Source organism: Protopterus annectens, chromosome 13.part0 (assembly GCF_019279795.1).
Source record: "Protopterus annectens isolate FY-2018-M chromosome 13.part0, PAN1.0, whole genome shotgun sequence".
Classification (NCBI taxonomy): Eukaryota; Metazoa; Chordata; order Ceratodontiformes; family Protopteridae; genus Protopterus; species Protopterus annectens.
This window is the reverse complement of record NC_056747.1, coordinates 1,127,565,134-1,127,583,320: the sequence shown is the minus strand read 5'-3', so window position 1 is coordinate 1,127,583,320 and position 18,187 is coordinate 1,127,565,134. Positions and strand designations below refer to the sequence as shown.

At 36.8% G+C, this 18,187-nt stretch overlaps 1 protein-coding gene across 5 annotated transcripts in view; it reads right to left on the bottom strand.

Moving 5' to 3' along the window:
* ADAM11 (ADAM metallopeptidase domain 11) overlaps positions 1 to 12,770 on the bottom strand; it is a 1,438,613-nt gene extending 1,425,843 nt beyond the window's left edge. For 4 of the 5 annotated variants that reach the window (XM_044055102.1, XM_044055103.1, XM_044055105.1 and 1 more), the window contains exons 1-2: positions 12,008 to 12,770; positions 10,656 to 10,849 (exon numbers count right to left, since the gene is read on the bottom strand). In XM_044055102.1, coding sequence (XP_043911037.1) covers positions 10,656 to 10,849; positions 12,008 to 12,062 — 249 coding nt within the window. In that variant the 5' untranslated portion in view covers positions 12,063 to 12,770. The remainder of the gene's footprint in view (positions 1 to 10,655; positions 10,850 to 12,007) is intronic. The other variant, XM_044055106.1, reaches the window with a different exon arrangement.
* Between the last annotated feature and the right edge of the window lie 5,417 nt (positions 12,771 to 18,187).

The following is an 18,187-nucleotide window of genomic DNA, read 5'->3' as shown; positions in this document are numbered from 1 at the left end:
TGTTGAAAAATATTGCAAAAGGTTATATTGGATAAATAATTGCTGGAAATGGAAATGTTAGGACTTGAAACCATTTATCAGAATGCATATGTTGAAAATAGATCTTTTACCACCTGTAACATGATGTTCTATAACAATATAATAAAAACTATGAATGAAAAATTGTGTTGTGATTTCGTTTATATAGATTTGATTTCAGCATTTGAAAAGGTCATACACAAAACACAGATCAATTAATTAGAACAACTAGATATGGACGTACGCGTGATAAGATGGATAGCTGCATGACTTACAAATAGGACATGGCAAGTATCATACAGCAAAATGGGCAGGTGAAATTCAAGGTTGCAGTCAGGATGCCCTACAGGGCTTTGTTCTAAACTTATATTTCTTTAGATTGTATCTTTCATATCTGTCTTTTTTCTTCTAAGGTGTTCTACATACTCTATACAGATGACTTGAAAATGGGTAAACTGATCACATATGTTATAAAGGCATGCCCGCAAAAAGAACTTGACTAAATTGACCATTTCAGCACAGGAGAATAATATGCCGATAAATACATCAAAACTAAGTATATAGGATTTGGAAGACATAAACTGAAAGATGAATATTTAATACAGTATACAGTGATTGAAACTGTAGATTCATGTAAGGACCTGGGTATATGGGTAGATCCAGGTTTGAGTTTTTGTAATTATATAAACCAACTAGTCAATGATACTTATAGAACTACAGGCGGTATAAAACTATTTATAAAGTCTAGTAAATCAGACATGATGAAGTCACTGTCTGTTACATATATTAGACCCAAACCTGAGTATGGAATAACAATACTGAAACCCTGTAAGAAAACAAGCATGAATAAACTGGAAAGAGTACAATAGAAATATACCAAGGATGTGAAAATTTACGCTATTATGAAAGACTAAAATTCCTGAACTTATATAGTGTCTCATATATATATTTAAGAGAAGACCTTATGCAGGTATAGAGGGCATTTAGAGACAACTACCTCTGGGAATGTTTAGGCTTATCAACAAGTAGGAGAGAATCATCAAACAATTCATGTAGAACATTTATAGGAATGAGAAGTTTACTAATTGGTTCTCTGAGACAGCAGCTGATGCACGGAATACACTGTCAAATTACATTGAAGCAAGCACTAGTTTAGATATTTTTAAGAACAGCCTGGGCACTTATTATGGAAAAACTGTTTTGGTATATAGGTAGGGTAGAAGGATATTATTGTCCATTCTTGAAGTATTTGTATGTATGCATGTATTTATATTTTGTTTAGAGGAAGACATGTTAAAATTATGGAAGGAACATAAGATCATGATACAGTTTTACATTTTTTGTCAGAGTGGTGGATAGTATATAAAAAGAACTACAAAGAAGAACATATAGGGAATGATATGTATTTATACAAAGAAAGACAAATTTATGAGAAAAACATTAAATGAGTATAACATTTACTGAAAAGATAGCAATAATTGGTGCGAGGAAGGCCAGAAGAGGTTTTACCTTTTTTCATTGGGGGATAAAGCATTAAAAAGGAATGCATAATGATACAGGAATCTCTGTGTGTGTGTACCATATACATAATTTAGACAGAGAAAAAGTTTTGTAACTATATATATGTATAGTATATATTTATAAAGACACATAGGATCAAATGTAGTTACTAAGCTTGCAGTCCAGGAGACTACTGGATTGCTTAGCCCACATTCCTAGTTGCCTCCAAGCATTGTCTGGTTAATTGACTTGCTCAGGGACACAAAGTAGGCAAATGAGTGCTCAAGGAATTAAATTCTGTACCACAAAGAACTGCATTTCACAGCCTTAACCCTCTGTGTCAGATGCCAGAAATGTTGTTATACGTAGTTATATATAAAAGATATAACTTGTGTATATATATATATATATATATATATATATATATATATATATATATATATACACACACACACACACACACACACACACACACACACACAGTTTACACTGAAAACCTTGAAACTGCATTGGTCGACCAGCATGTGGTCGACTTGCAATTTTCAAGTCTGCAGAATGTCGAACCAAAATGCATTGACTACACTACAGCGAACAGGTAGTGTAATTCGAGTATTTGTGTTCAACATTGTGCAAGGAGATTGCAGTTCAGTGAGTAACATGGAATTAGCCCATTACCTCACTGTGGTACAATCTCACAGTTGGTATAGTTAACGTGCAGGGGATGTGGGGGCGCAGCCCTCCACATGGGGGGTGCAGGGGACATAGCCCCCCCTGCAAAATAGTAGAATTAAGTCACCGTTGACTTTAGAGTGTAACGGTACATTAATGTGCATAGCAGGAGGTGAGTGAAGTCATGAACCACAGTTGTCGATGTATTCCTTTTTGCCTTGGTTTACTTTTCAGCATTCTGGATTCAGCATTTTGGGTCATCATTCTAAATGGTCGACTGAAGCGGATTCGGAATGCCAGTAGTAAGCATATATATATATATATATATATATATATATATATATATATATATGGTTCCACTTGAAATCATCGAATTACCATTTCATCGAATTGCAAATCATCGAATCTCAAATCATCGAAAACTATAAAGCAACTACAAATAACATTCCACAAAGTTTTTACTATGTTTATGCCAGTAGTAAGCATATATATATATATATATATATATATATATATATATATATACATATACATATATATATACATATATATATATATATATATATATATATATATATATATATATATATATATATATATATATATATATATATACATATATATATATATATATATATATATATGGTTCCTTGAAATCATAATTACCATTTCATCGCCGAGCAAATCGTCGAAAACTCATTTCATCGACAACTCATATAATCGAATCTCAAATCATCGAAAAATATAAAGCAACTACAAATAACATTCCACAAAGTTTTTACTATGTTTATGCAGGGGGGCAAGCCTCCCTGCACCCCCCACACCCCCTGTACTTAAATATACCAACTCCAAGGTTGCACTACAGTGGAGGAAAGAGGTTATTTCCTAACCCCACTGTAGTGCGACCTTGGAGTTGGTATATTTTATTACGGGGGGTGCAGGGGGGCTTGCCCCCTACATAAACATGGTAAATAGTGTCTGGGATGTTATTTGCAGTTGCTTTATAGTTTTCGATGATTTGAGATTCAATGATATGAGTTTTCGATGAAATGAGTTTTCGACGATTTGGTCTCAATGATTTGCAATTCGATGAAATGGTAATTCGATGATTTCAAGTGGAACCATATATATATATATATATATATATATATATATATATATATATATATAATACAAATACAATAAATATTATATGTGTGTGTGTGTACATATATATATAATATATATACATATATATGTATGTGTGTGTGTGTGTTTGTGTGTATACATATAAATATATAAATATACAAACGTATGTATGTATGTGTGTGCACATCCACAGATATACATATGTGTGTGCATGTTTGTGCATGCACGTGTCTTATGTAGATAAAACCAAAACTAATTTAGAGTTTTTTAAGAACATTTAAGTGATATAAAGTATTATATCATGAATAATCATAGAGTTATAAATGTTACACTATATCCAGCAATCACAGCAGACTTAAATCTTAAGTATCTGCAATCAAATGTTTATTGGCTAATTTTATCAGAGAAGCTGATGCTATTCCAGTTCTTTTGGAAATGGAAGCTGGGGCCATTATAGAAAGTTTACACGACTAAACAATAGTCTTGTTCTTGGTTTTAAATCCCAATAGAATTAATCAAGGGGTATTAAATATAGTAGTATATGTATATAAATGTGGTTAAAAGGTTATTCATCATTCAAAATGAGAAAGGTTTGGAACCCAAAATATTTCCTGTTTGGTTAATAAAAAGGTATTTATTTGTCAGTATTTCTGTAACTTTGCACTTTTTATGCTGACAATTGTATGAGTTATATAAGCAGGGCTGATTTGAATGTATTTCAGTTGTCAATGTGGGAAAGAGTCCCAAAATGACAGAGATGAGAGTTAAAAAGATAGTATTGGCTACACAAAGAGAAGCCCTTGTTCTTTGAAGACTCAGCAGCTCAAGCTGGCTGAATTTTAAAAACCACTATGGTGCTATAACAATTCAGGTTTGCACAAAGTAGATCAAGGAAGGAAGGGGGTAATTAACTATTTACCTTTCAGACTTCCATCCCAAAGAAAACTTCAGAAAAATGTTGTGGGCGGGGTAATAGAGTCCCAGGATGTAAACTGTCTTACAGGCAGCCAACTAACTACATGTTTCCTGTTGCAAATTGATCTTATTTGGCAATCTTAATGTAGTTCAACAACAGGGTCACCCATGAAGTGGAGATTGGAAAGCTTAAGTGTCTGGTGTGGTCACACCTCACTGCCCAACAACGGCATAAGAAGGTACACTGTACTTTACCTGTCCATAGGAAGAGACAATAAGATTTTAACCAGTTTTGCTGCCAAACCATACATAAAATTGAACATGCTATGACAATAAAAACAGTAATGAATTTCTTGCATCTTCCCATGGGTACATAAATATAATTGATCTTTCTAGGTTGTTGTTGCTGTTGTTGTGGATATACAGCCCACTGACTGGCATTTGCTGTTAATCAGCTTGTCATTTGTGTCTGAATCAGCACTTTAGCATGGTCTTTGTCATGGTACATCACCAAAGACATGCAGGCAGGGAAGTCCAAAAATGTTAAGATGGGAAGGTAGCCAACTAGCTAACAATAAAACTAAGGTGGCTGTTAGAGGTGGGATAGGACTGTCTGCAGAACAGACAGTAGCTGATTATATGCCTTCGGATGCAGTTTATTATACTTGATGGCCAGTATCATGATACATAACACAGCAAATTAGCCTCTTTGTTGGTGATGCTAAGACTGGTGCTGTCATTACAAATATGAGGACTGATCTAATGTGAGACATGGTGTGGCCTACAACGTGGTTAGTAACTAATAGATGTAATTTAATGAAAACAGTTATAAAGGTATACTCTCTGGTATACTATATGCTAGGAGGGGTGACCTTGTGGAAAAAAAGAGCAAACAACCAAAAATGTACAAGAACAGGAAAGGAAAAGGATAAAAGTCAACAGCGTTCCAGGGCATTTAACAGGGATAATGGGCTCAAGAGGAAGACAAACCATCCTTTCATTGTGGAAGGCACTGAAAAGGAGGCATCTAAATCCTACAGAGTACCTGGTTACAGCACTCGGAGAGAGGAATATAACAGCCTCCTGCTCTTCCGTCTGAACCATTGCATCTTTATCTGTATAACATTGTCCATATCGATGAACTTTAATTATGTAAAAATTAGGACTGGAGACCTTCAGGATTCATTTCTCAGTCCACTCCTGTTTTCCATTTGTATAGGTAGGATGGTATTGGTGTTACTTAAACAGAAGGTCCATCTATATGCAAAACTGGATGCCTGTTGAAAGTCTCAGGATTGTAATTATAATTCTTGAGACAGTAGAAACTTAAGTGCAAATGTGGGGGGGATACATATACTAAATCTTCAGCAGTGCTACTTCAGAGTATTCTATGTACTCTCTTAGCTCTGTGCACAGTGATCTTGGACTTGACAGGTTGGGCAGTGGATTTTCTATCCAGCAAAAGTGTTTTACTGATGTAACAAGTTTTTAATTTGTTTTGTTTTTGATACTAATTACAGTTTAGTTTTCAAGCATGCAAAACATGCAGTTTCAGTTATTATACTTGTGATACGCAACCATGCAAATTACATTACATTATTATAACTTAAGAAATTGGCTCTAATTAAAAAGTGACCTAGCCGACATCTGTAATTGGTGTGACAGGAATGCTATCACAGTGAACAATTCCATATCTAAAGTCACACTCTTTGTTACCACAAAGACCAGCAGAGACAAAGAATAGCTTGCGGAAGCTCAGTGTAAAAAAGGCCCAGCGATTTAGATATCGACATTTACATCTGGACACTTGACGTACATTGTACGATCAGCTGAATCACAACAAATTACCATAAACAAAATGTATAGGTTAATTTACCTCTTCACAAAGTACAGACATGGCACACTGCAACACCCTCAGAACAGCAGACTCACTCCCGGTCACTACCACAGCCCACTTCTTTCATCATTCACATTAACGCTGCCCCTTACCACCTCAGAGATGGAGCTAATAATCCACGCAGAAAGCCTATACCTTGCTCAGGCAATTGGTGAATAAAGCTTCTATAAATGAGTGCCTGTTAACCGGAATGACCTATCTTAGAAAATAAGTAAGGAAACTGATTATTTAGGTTTCATAACACCTCAGACAAGCACAAAAATAGCCGCACCTGCCTCTGTGATAACTTCTGAACAAATACCCCCATGCATTTAACTTCCAGACTGAACTTCCTAGACTTCTGCTACAACAACCCTTCCACATACTGAATAACACCAACTATTGCTTTAAATATATATCCATGTATGGCACTTTATAATGTAATCTTCACTACTTGTTTGTATTCCCTTGCATATTTACTGATAGTTCTTAAGAATAAATTCTGTGCACATCTTTTAAGCAACATAATAGTAAGTATGACATCCTCCTCAGACATTAGTCTAGGCTAGCAATTTCAGTAAATAATACTCTTCTCATAATGTTCACATCATTGTTTTCCAAAGTGAGATAATCAATGCACTATTGGTCACTGATTTCTCATACTATACTGTAAATGTAACCAATGACAAAATGTTCAAATCACAGTTTTCTTGATAAGGAGTGATGCACTGTAGTCTCAGTTTATGTACTGTCTTGGTACTAAGGTCAAGGCTGAAAAACGGTACTTCTATAAGCCCATCTACCCAGTAAACAAACATACATACATGAACAAATAAAAATAAACAAATATGTAAATTAATAGATACAGAGAGGCACTAAACAACTGTCTGCAAGGAATCTGCATGTCACTTGTTATTCCTGACCTGCTGCAATGCAACACCCAGTGTGCTACATAATTCTCCTTGAAGGAGATTGGGAACCTGTAAACCAGTTATTTTTCTAAACAAACTGATGGGACCTGAACAGATTTGCCTTCCTTTCATGATTATTTCAAATCATCTAGTATTCAGGGACTTGATGTTTAGTTTTGTTATTGTCAACATTCAGTGTAATTGCAGGTTGACCCTACTACTACTGCCTTATTTTTTGTGTTACGTGATAGACCGTATTATGCATTTCTGCACTTCTGCATTCTTTACTCATAATGTAAGTGACATGAAATTACATTTTGTGCTACCATTCTGCAGCTCAACTCATGACTAAAAAAAAAAGGTCACACATGGACAGCAAATGAAATGTCAGAAATAGATGTTACCACACTATATGCTTAGGAAGTCAATATATTTCACTTTTTACTTTGTTTTTTGTAAACTTTCATAGTTGTCAAGCAAATGTATTTCTAATGACTAATCACATCCTACTGTTCAACATTCTAACTCAAGGGCCAATACTTATTTGCTCGCTCATTGACTTATTTTGTTTTTATTCCACTTTTGTTAAACACATAGGTCCACTAGTACCACATGTCCCATTTTCAACGGTAGCCTGAGATAGTTCAAGGTCAACCAGTATGCAACTGACAAGCAAGACTAGTCTTAGGCCAACTGGACACATGGGGAGCCCTGTTCTAAGCTGTGATGGGTCATTATTTCTACTGCAACCTAACAATTTTGCCTGAGAAACACTACAGTAAAGTGTGAGGCATTTGCTTACTTGTACAGCTACTTCTGCAGTAGCTATCATTCCCACCATTGGTGCAGACTACATTCCTGTCATGCACTGTACTAGTAATTAGTCCATTATTATTAATACTGTATGTTACACAGTGTTCGATGCTCATAATCTCATGGAAGTCAGGTGTAGCTGCTGAACAGTCAACATGGCTTTCAACCCAAAAATGGGGATGAATAACCCACCTGCTTTGTGCATAATTTCAATTACTGTAACAGAAGACAAGAAAGGACAATTCGACATTTGACAGCAGTACTACATTTTCATGTCTTCTTTTGCTGATGTGGGCTGTATGAGTGGTCGGCAATGAATGTCATTACAAAACAAACCATGGAACAGTCTGCCTCAGCCAGTGTACAAACTCTAGTAAGCAAAAAAGAAAGAAAAATGAACAGATACAATGATGAGATTCAGCTGGACTGGTCTAGGGAAACGTTTTGGGTGGAAATATATTGTAGAAAGCAAACAAGCTGAGCGGTGTTTGCATGCTTACCCTACAGCCATGTGTATTTCCTTAAGGAATCCTGATTTTCTCCCTTCTGCTAAAACGTGCTGCTTAGTGTCCACTCCAAATTATCCTTTCACATAGTCTTTAATGTTGCCTTTGTGGCTTAGGTTATGGGTGGAAATGATCTGCAAGCGTTAGTCTACTTACCCAGTTTAGAAAAATAAATAAACATACAAAAATGAAAGATTTGAGAGTCGGCATAAAGGTTAAGATGTTTACCTTACATACACAAAGTACAGCATTCGATTCTCACCTTTAAGGGAAATTAGCTAGGCTTAATATGGGCCACAAGGGCAGCTAGCGTAGTTTTACCTATGAACCTAAAGATAATTTGTTACAAAAATTTTTGTAAGTAGGGTGCTATGTGAGCAATGCCATTTCTAAGGACAGGCTGGGATGATGATGATGATGATGATGATGAAGATCATATTTGTAGCTGATGAACATTGTGAGGTAGTTCAACAATTATATGCATTTTATGGAAATATACTGACTGTATCGATTTATAAGAATTACTGTAGCCTCGTAAAAGAATCTATTTCAGAACAGATGCAGGTGGTGATTTGAAACTCATGAAATAAGAAAGGGGTAATATCAGATAAGAATGTGTAACAGAATTTAAAAAATCTTCATGGTCTTTTTTGGCCCCAGGTCTCCCTACAACACTCAAGCCCACCCCCACTGACTTTTTCATCTGGCACATCCTGACATCCAAGGACATTGAGTATGGGAGGCAAGAGTTGAGAACTGTGATAAATCAGAAGATTTTGCCACGTATAATGTTTCAGAAGAGCTTTTATCTTTGTAGTAAGATCTGCTTGGTGCAGTAGTTTCCAAAGATACTGATGTGCAGTGAGTATGTTCAAAATAGGTTGATAGTCTACTTTTATTATAATCTGTTTTTGACAAAATACCAGCTAATAAAGATTTTGTTGTGTTTTTAATGTACAGTAATAGTATATATATATATATATATATATATATATATATATATATATATATATATATATTTCCAGTACCTAATATGAAATCATCTTAAGTACTGGAGGCCACTGGGTCGAAGGGAGCTAGAGGTGGATATGGGGGGTAAGTGACGGGTCAGCTTGGGGGCCCAATAAAATGGTCGAATTTGAGCCCAACAATTGCTATGGCTGGACTTGATGGCAAATGGCAGGACTCAAGCCTAGGTCTCCAGCTCTGTCCTGCAGTGCCTTAATCAACAGCTTTCAGTCAACATTTAAGCTGTATATTTTGCAATGCCTTATGCCATCAGTGGAGAGCTCTATGCATCTATGGTGGCTTGTGACTCTCATAATTTTGCCATTGTTACACTGTAATTTACTTTGGTGGGACACTTCAAGTGGTATGGATGGACTTTGAAACAGAACTGGTTTGGGGTTACTATGACTATGTCAGAATCCCTGCTGGAGAACATCATCCTGTTTTGTAGGTCTGGGACAGGAACATCATTGCACATAACTTTTGTTTTTGTTTACTGTCATTTCAATGTGGCCCCCAATCCTGTGGATGCAGCAAATGAACTGCTGCAGAAGTTACTGGAACTGCCTTAGTTCTGTGGAGAGCATGCAGCACATTATTTTGTTGGGCATATTGCACACCTATTGGATTTGTATTTCTTTGTTGCTACAGTACTTTTAATTATGTTAATCATGTTTAACACTTATTTAGTCTTTGTACTTTTCAACACAAACCAGCTTTATTGTCAATTTAATTCACTGGTACACTTTTCTGCGCTTACGTTGTTATTTTTTTGAATTTATTAAATTTATTGAAAAGTGCTTAATTTTATAAAACTACTTTAATAAATCTGAGCATTATGCTGTGCTGCATTCTATATTAGACTTTTGTGGGTAATTAGCATTTTTTTGTTTACAGGAAAAAGGAAAATACAGATCAATAAATGCATTGCCACTCTTAATTCAAATATCTTTTCCTTTGTTTATTGCACTTAATTAACTGTTTTCACTTACACAGCAAGCTACTTGTTACAGAAGGTTCATAAAAAATAAACTACTGCAGCCAGTAAGAAAAAAAGACACCAAGATCTATATCAGTTTAAATAATGCATACCCCTATAATACTACCAAGGAGTAGTAACAGGCTTGGTCAAGGCATTAAAGAGGCAGTGTCAGTCTAAAAACAGAGGAATTATATTTCTATGCAATTCTCAAGCCCCACTTCTGCAGCATTTCATTTTTTTGTTTATTTTTATTTTCTTTCCTAACTGATATTTTGAACAGCACTGATGTGAACTTAACATTGCCATAAGGAAAGTGCCATCCTACTTACATTGTGGTACGTCCCAGTCCGTCTGTGGCCTTCTCTGACCCTGGTGCTGAGTCTATGGTGCTGGATTTCATTAGGCGAGTGGATCTGCAACACCAGTCTCTGAGGACTAGTGATTTCTTGGGAAGCTTCTCTTCTACCTCTTCTTGAAAATTTCTGTTGTTCCCAGTGCCAGAGATCATCTTCTTCCAGTGTCCCTGGAATGGCAAAGTGATGAAGGGAAAGTGATGTGAAGAAAAAAGAAACAGAAAGAAAAAAAAAAAAACACTGTAAAACTTCTAGTGATCACAAAAGTCTTGTTTTAGTGGGGGTGAAGACAAACAGGCATTTCCTGTCCCAGGTTGATGTAACCACTTACTAGAGTTCAGAGATTGAGGGCTGTATCAAATGGAATAATCTTCCTAGAAACAGGCTCTTTATAACTTGTTATTTCAGCTCTGACCTCGGAGCTCCCATGGAAATGAAACACAGACAGAACCCTCTATAGTTTCACATACCCCACCATCCTTCGAACCTATCCATGTTTTGTAGAGCGGAACTGGTCCAAACGTAATGTAAGAAGTGATAGCAAAACTAAAGAAAGGCCTCCCTTGGTCATACACACCCAAGCTGACTTAAGCAGAGCTGCACTCCAAGAGTTGAATGTTTTGATTAGGTGGTTACTTTCTGTTCTTCCCACCTTGATAAAATAAAGGTGCAGGAGTGCTACTGGCACTAAATGCACTACCTTTCTGCACCAACCCCACTGGACACACACGTGCAGATACACACACACAGGGACACAAAAACCATGATGACCTATCACAAGTCATTGGAAGTCCTACAGGCCTAAGGTTTACTCACTGGAAAACCTGAACAGACACCCAAAGGCTCCAAACTCCCACCATATCATACATTATTCCCTCAAAACACAGTGGGCTTGTTTTTGGTCTCTGGATGCAAACTATTGAAGTGATAGAGGTACTACATTACTGTTCAAGTGAGCCAGCAGTGATAAAAAAAGTGAAAGACTGTAATATCTAACAATACAAACAAAAGACCAAATGAATGGTGAATCCCAAATTAAATCTTCCTCTGGTAACACTAGGGTGTACAGAGCACTGCAGGAATTGTGTTGATGCAGCAAAAAGGTCTGCAGGAATAACAGCAGTCAGAGGCGAAGGCAGCAGGGAAAGCGAAGGCATTAAACCAAGGAGATCCGCTGCTGCAACCACAATTAACAGAAAGCAACCCTTCTGGTTTAATTAACAAGAGTTCACCCACCTAAATCACTGGGTAGCATTAAGTGGCATTTATTAACGGACACATTTAATAAGGAGAGCCGTGCTGTCATGGAGTGCTGAAGCTTGCCTTACCTGCCGACGAGAGGTAGATTAATGCAGTAATGATCCAGGCTCGTCCACAACTCATGATTTCATAACCTTGATTCCGATCTCCCTTCTCTTTTTGTTTTTCCTCTTGCACCGAGTGTCCAGCATCTAGGAATGTTTCTCAGGGTGCAGGTCCTTACCGACGAGAATGTTTTTTATGGTCTCCGTTTATAATGGACATATGTCTGCTTTACTTAAATGGCCCATCTTGCATAGATATATTGAACATATAGATTAGATTTGTAAGTAATGATAAAATGCCATTCACCAGAACCCGTTAAAGGATTCCTGCATGCGGAACATTTGCAGTGTGGAGGGGCCCAAACACACAGTTCTTTAGAGACGGAGAACACGTGAGAAACACGAGCCCTCCTCTTTCTTGCATTTACCCTCCTCCTCCTCCACTTGCTGCACTGAACACCGGACTAGTCCCTACCCAGCACAGCGTCGTGTGGGGGTAACCCGAGTATTTTCTTCAGGCTCAGCCGCTACCCAAACCGGACCCTTTGCAGGTGGCACCTCCGGAGGACACCCTGTCACGCCAACCAACACAGAGGCTATTAACAATCCTCCTGCCCTCTTGTCTCAAGCGCCTCAAACCATTAAATCGCGCTATAGGTTTCTCCTTCAGGAGCCTGCTCATAAATCCTACCTTAGCACCTCCTTTTTCTTCCTAGCAGGGGGTTACAGCACCCCTAAAACACAATGTTTGTTTAAAAATAGTTTTGTAACGTGCACTAAGTCTGATGCTTTGCCCTTGACGGAGACGTGCAAAGATCTTCCCTGCATCCAGGTGACAGAGGAGCGTGTACCGTTAGTCTCAGGTATTATTGGCAGCTATTTACAGCTCAGCTCACTGTAATTGCCCTGCAGATAAATTCATCTCAAGGAGATGATGCTCTGACACACCAAAATGCTAGTACCAGACTTACCATCCAAAAGACTGGCAATTAAGCCCATTTTGGTATAAGCACAATAAAGACGCGCTTAAATATGCAGACGATATCCTTTTTTAGATTATTATTTATCTGTGTGGTTTGTTTACTTTTAGTTAACTAATTAAGTGAGCTGACCAGATATGACCTTCTCCATGTAAGGAGCAGCGTATATATAATTAGGCGGTTAAAATAGCAAGTGGAGTATCAGCATTGCTGGCTATAAACACACCCACCTCTTAAACTATCGGTTATTGATTTCCCTCTCCCAACCACATCTGAGTGTTCCATCTCAGCAGACCTTTTCTGTCCTTTTATCATTGTTGAATAGCTGTCTTATTCACATTATATTGCATTCTCATAACTGACACATGGCTTGTTGCAACCCTGGCAGACCTGTCGAGGTTATTAATGTGGTTCATAATGCTGTTTTTACTTTGAAATGCCTTTTGTATAAAACAGACTTTGAGGGGGCATCAGAAGCACGTTCTGAAACGGTTCTGGTGGGTTTTCCCAAATTTGATCCCTCATTTGTAAACAGCTTTAATAAGCTAGCCAGGACTATATATGTAGTCTTTAGAAAGATTATTATTATCTTTGTCATCAAGGCTCAATCTGGTCATTTAAAAGCCGTATATTTAGCAAACGATGCTTTATTTTTACAGTAACCAAAACCACATTTTGCAGGACATTTAATTTGTGCCCTGCTAACTGCAGCCAAACAACCTGTCCTGCATTCATAATTAGCTTGATGACACAGCGGTAAGGCATCTGTCACCAGTGATCTGAGTTTGGGACATACCCTGGTTCACTGGTTGAGATGGGGGGGGGGGGGGGGGGTTGCACAGGATGAAGCAGCCAGTGATCATCTCTCCTACATTGGTGGACAGCTTGAGATAATCTGATGACTGTGTGACTTTTGTTGGAAACCAGAAGCCTCACATGTCATCCCACTAACAGCAGGGGGGTGGAGACCACATTGTGATGTCAGTACACTAGCTATATGCTACATACTTTAACTGGATGATTCAGTCACAATAGCTCCCAGTTCCACGACCACAACTTCTCATCAGATGCCTTTCTCTCCAGAGCTGAAACAAGGAGTACAATAGGTTCACTTCTTGAGGAGTCGGGGGGGGCTCCCCCATTTAAGGTTTACTCAAGGTACCGGGTAAGGAGCAGTTGGGGGATCTAGGGTTGGGTGTGAGGGGACACTGTGGATATAGCCAGAGGCTATGCAAAGGTTGGATTTAGGTAAAAAAAAAATCAAATAAGTAAATAAATAAATAACGCACATTTCATCATAAATTTATATCACCAAACAAGACAATGTCTGTTTTTGTGCATGGGCAGGCAAGACCAAATTTGTTTAGAAGTGATATTTGCAGTAATGTTGACCTCTCTAATACCATTCTGTGTTTTCTGGCTAGATCTGGTCATTTTCCAGTACTGGCCTAAACTTTCAGTGCAACAAGCACATTAAATACAGCAATCCACCTCAGAACAAAAAGGGGTGTTAATGTGGGCAAATGTTTGAGTTAACTATCTAATGTTGTAGATGATTAAAAAAATAAACAGATGCAACACTAAAATTACATTTTTTTAACTTTAAGCAGTAAAGTAAGCAAAATCATTAAGATTCTCCATAAATTTTATAATCTATTTACCCATAACTCTCGCACTCAAAAGTTGCAAATAATTTTTTAACACATCTTCATTTTTTAGGAATTGTTTTTGTTATATTTATCCAGTACTGAAATTTGTAATATTATTTACTTCCCACTTTCACTTTACCTCCACCTTGGTCAACAAACTGATGTAACTTAACCTTGTGTTTATCAAAATGTAGATCCTGACCTTTTAATAGTGTAGGCCTACATACGTGAAAAGTAGCATGAATGTTCATTTAGTGCTATGAAGAGGTGAGGGAGGCCTCCATGACAGATTTCAACTCTTGTCTGAAGGATACATTCCTGCCCTTTTTTTAAGTTCAGGTGTTTAATAAAGCATTATAGTTCACATTTTTTGCTGAGCATGAGGACTCTTTCTTTGTCATTTCACTATAACTGATACCCTGGTTATACACTGAAAAAAATAAGAGAATCTCAAAAGCTGATTGGTCGTCACATCTCCATTCTATAGATGTGATAACGCTTCCATAGATTTCATGCTATGAACATAAAAATTCACAAGCTTTTTTCCTTTCAACACTGTAGGACCAGTGATTACAACAGTCATGCATCCTTTACCTTGCAACACACCTACAGGAGAGAAAGTATGTTATAGCATGATAAAGAACCACTGTCTGCAATTTAGCTCAGAGCTTTGTCCTGCCATCCTGCATTTCTTTTCCTCAGTTTCCATAAACAAATTGCATGACTTTGGGCAAGTCAATTAACTTATCAGTGATCTTGAACCTTTGTGCATAGGGGACCTACCCCCGTTAACAAAAAAAAAATAGGAATTAATAAAAGACAGCACAAGAACTCATAACCTGATGAAATCCCTTGTGGTACAACAAGGATGAAATTGTGTGAGATTTAACCTACCCATCAAATTAAAATTAAAGTCTGGAAATCCAGAAGCCCACCAGCTGTAGTGTCTACTCTGTCACCATGCAGACTGTGTAAGTATGAAATGAGACTAGAGCTACCAGGAATGGGGAAAAGGTCTATTCACAGATTGTCACCTACAAGCTTTCCCTGCCTGAAGTCAGGATAAAGACTACCTTAGTTGCCTGCTAATTTATTTTATTTTATTTTTTTTGTTGTTGATGGGTTGGTGGGCAAGCCCTGGGACACTTTTCATCCACAAAATGAGAGCTAAGCAAAGTTAAAGTACATTGAAGAACTGTTTTGAGGCATTTAATAACACAAGAATAAATAAAAGCAGCATTATACAATGTTACATTCACCATATTTAGGTCAAAGCTACCTAGATCTATAGTTATCCTTAGTATAACACAATGCTACTGCAGAGTAACAGATTGTCTAATATAGTGTAGTGAGAGGACAAACAGAATAAGGAGTATTAGAACTGAGAAATGGGGAAGGATTAAAGAGTAAAGCCAAGTTCAAGAACTGAATATATGCCAAAATAAAGTATTTATATACTATGTGAATGACAAGAGAAGTTGTTTAGCTTGTATCCTTGAAGTTGTTGCACTTGCAAGAGTTAATAATATGAGAGTTTAGTCATTTTCTGAATTCCTTGTGATAACATCTGCTTTATTAAGATAAGGCAGATTTCATGAGAGGAAGGGGATGAAAATGTACCTCTGAAATTCAGGAACTAGCCTCTACATGCATATATTGTAAACGCTGCCATAGTTCAGGAAATACAGAAACTATACTTATTTCTATGTTCATTGACATCACTGATTGTGCATTAAACACAATAAACTGACCCAACCTACATAGACTGATTAGTTATATTTAGGCTGCATTATGAAGTTGCAAAGATAGCCATGAGACCCATCTAAGTTGCATCACAGAGAAAAAAAATCATAAAAAGCAGTTTAAAGTCCTGAAAAAATAAGAATGGTAGTTCCTTAATCCCACTCACTTCCACTTTTAAGACCACTCGCTAAAATAAACTCATTGCTAAAAACAGGTCTTAACAGTTGCTCCTGTAACTCCCCAGGATAAACTATCAAATAACAGCTTGTTCCAACCATAACACTTATATGCCTACTATTCTCAGTACTAAACCACGTTTTCATATACAGATCCACTAAACCAGATTTTCTACCCATCTAGCCTATACTCTCTATACTCCTATATACTTCTATACTCTCTAACCTCATTTTACCATATAATAACCTCAAGAACCTACGCTCCTCAAACAAAATGTTGATTAATACTACCAAATCAAAAAACTCAGCAGGCAACTCCTTGTTCTCTAACTCTGACGGAAAAGTATGGAATCAACTATCACCTGACCTTACATCTCGGACCTCACTCCCACTTTTTAAAAGGAATCTAAAACTATTTTTCATTATACCATGATCTCTCAAAACGCAAGAGACAGCTTTTAAAATAAAGAGACGAGATCTCTGCTTATTTTAAGTCTTTTAACATAGCGAGGCAGTGTTTAAAAACATTGTTTTTAGTGTCTCGCTATGTTAAATGTTTTTAACATGGCGAGACAATTAAAAATAAACAGCGGAGAGGGCAGTAAACAATAACCACTGGTTATGCTGTTGTACCAACCCTGACAAAATTTTTTTCCTTTACTCTTATTTTCAGCCTACATCCACTACAATTTTCCCTACAATACCTCTATATACTATGTTTTGCATACACATCTATCTTTATATATATATTATTGTTATTGTTTACTTTGACTATTATAACTATGTACAACTATTGAAAAAAAAATTGATTTAATTAATTTTTGTTATTTTGTTATAATGTTTATGTAACAATGGTTGCTTCTTACTTTGTAAAGCTTATTAATTTTTCGTATGTTTTCCTGGAGCTTTTCTCCCCGGGCCTCTACTGAAAATGGACATGTATCCAGTTAGACTAGCCCGGTCAACAAATGTAAAATAAATAAATAATAAAATAAAAATCTAACCAACTAGAAATACTATTTCAATCTTACTCTCCAAACAATATGTTTACTAATCAACTCTGCCGCACTTCTCCAATTCATTCTTGCTCAAATACTCAGTGATGCTGCTAAATACTCGGTGATGCTGCTTCTGATTAACAACTACACTAGCCACATCATCTCAGCTATGATACTCTCTTACCCCTCTTACCTACTCTTTTCTGAAGACTCCTACAGCTAAACCACCAATAGGAGATTAGCACACTGTCTAGACCACCGGATACTGTAAAAATGGTGGACTTCCAAACAATTAGTACTATACTATCAACAACACTATATAAAAAATAAAGTTTATCTTCTTGCTACATACTATGTGGAACTATGTTCAAAATATTTATCTTTATTACTATGTGCTGTACATCTACCATGTTTTAACTTGCTATCCACAGACAAAAATGTTTTGCTGATTTTCGTATTGTTTATTTTATGTACTTTTGCATTTTATTTTATGTACTCTTGCATTTTATGTGATTTTTTTTATGTAAACATATGATTTTTAACTGGAGCCTTTCTTCCTGGGCCTCCGCTGAAAACGGACCTGTGTCCAGTAGGACTTTCCCAGTAAACAAATGTAAAATAAATACATTAATTAATTAATTAACCCACAGAGAATGTG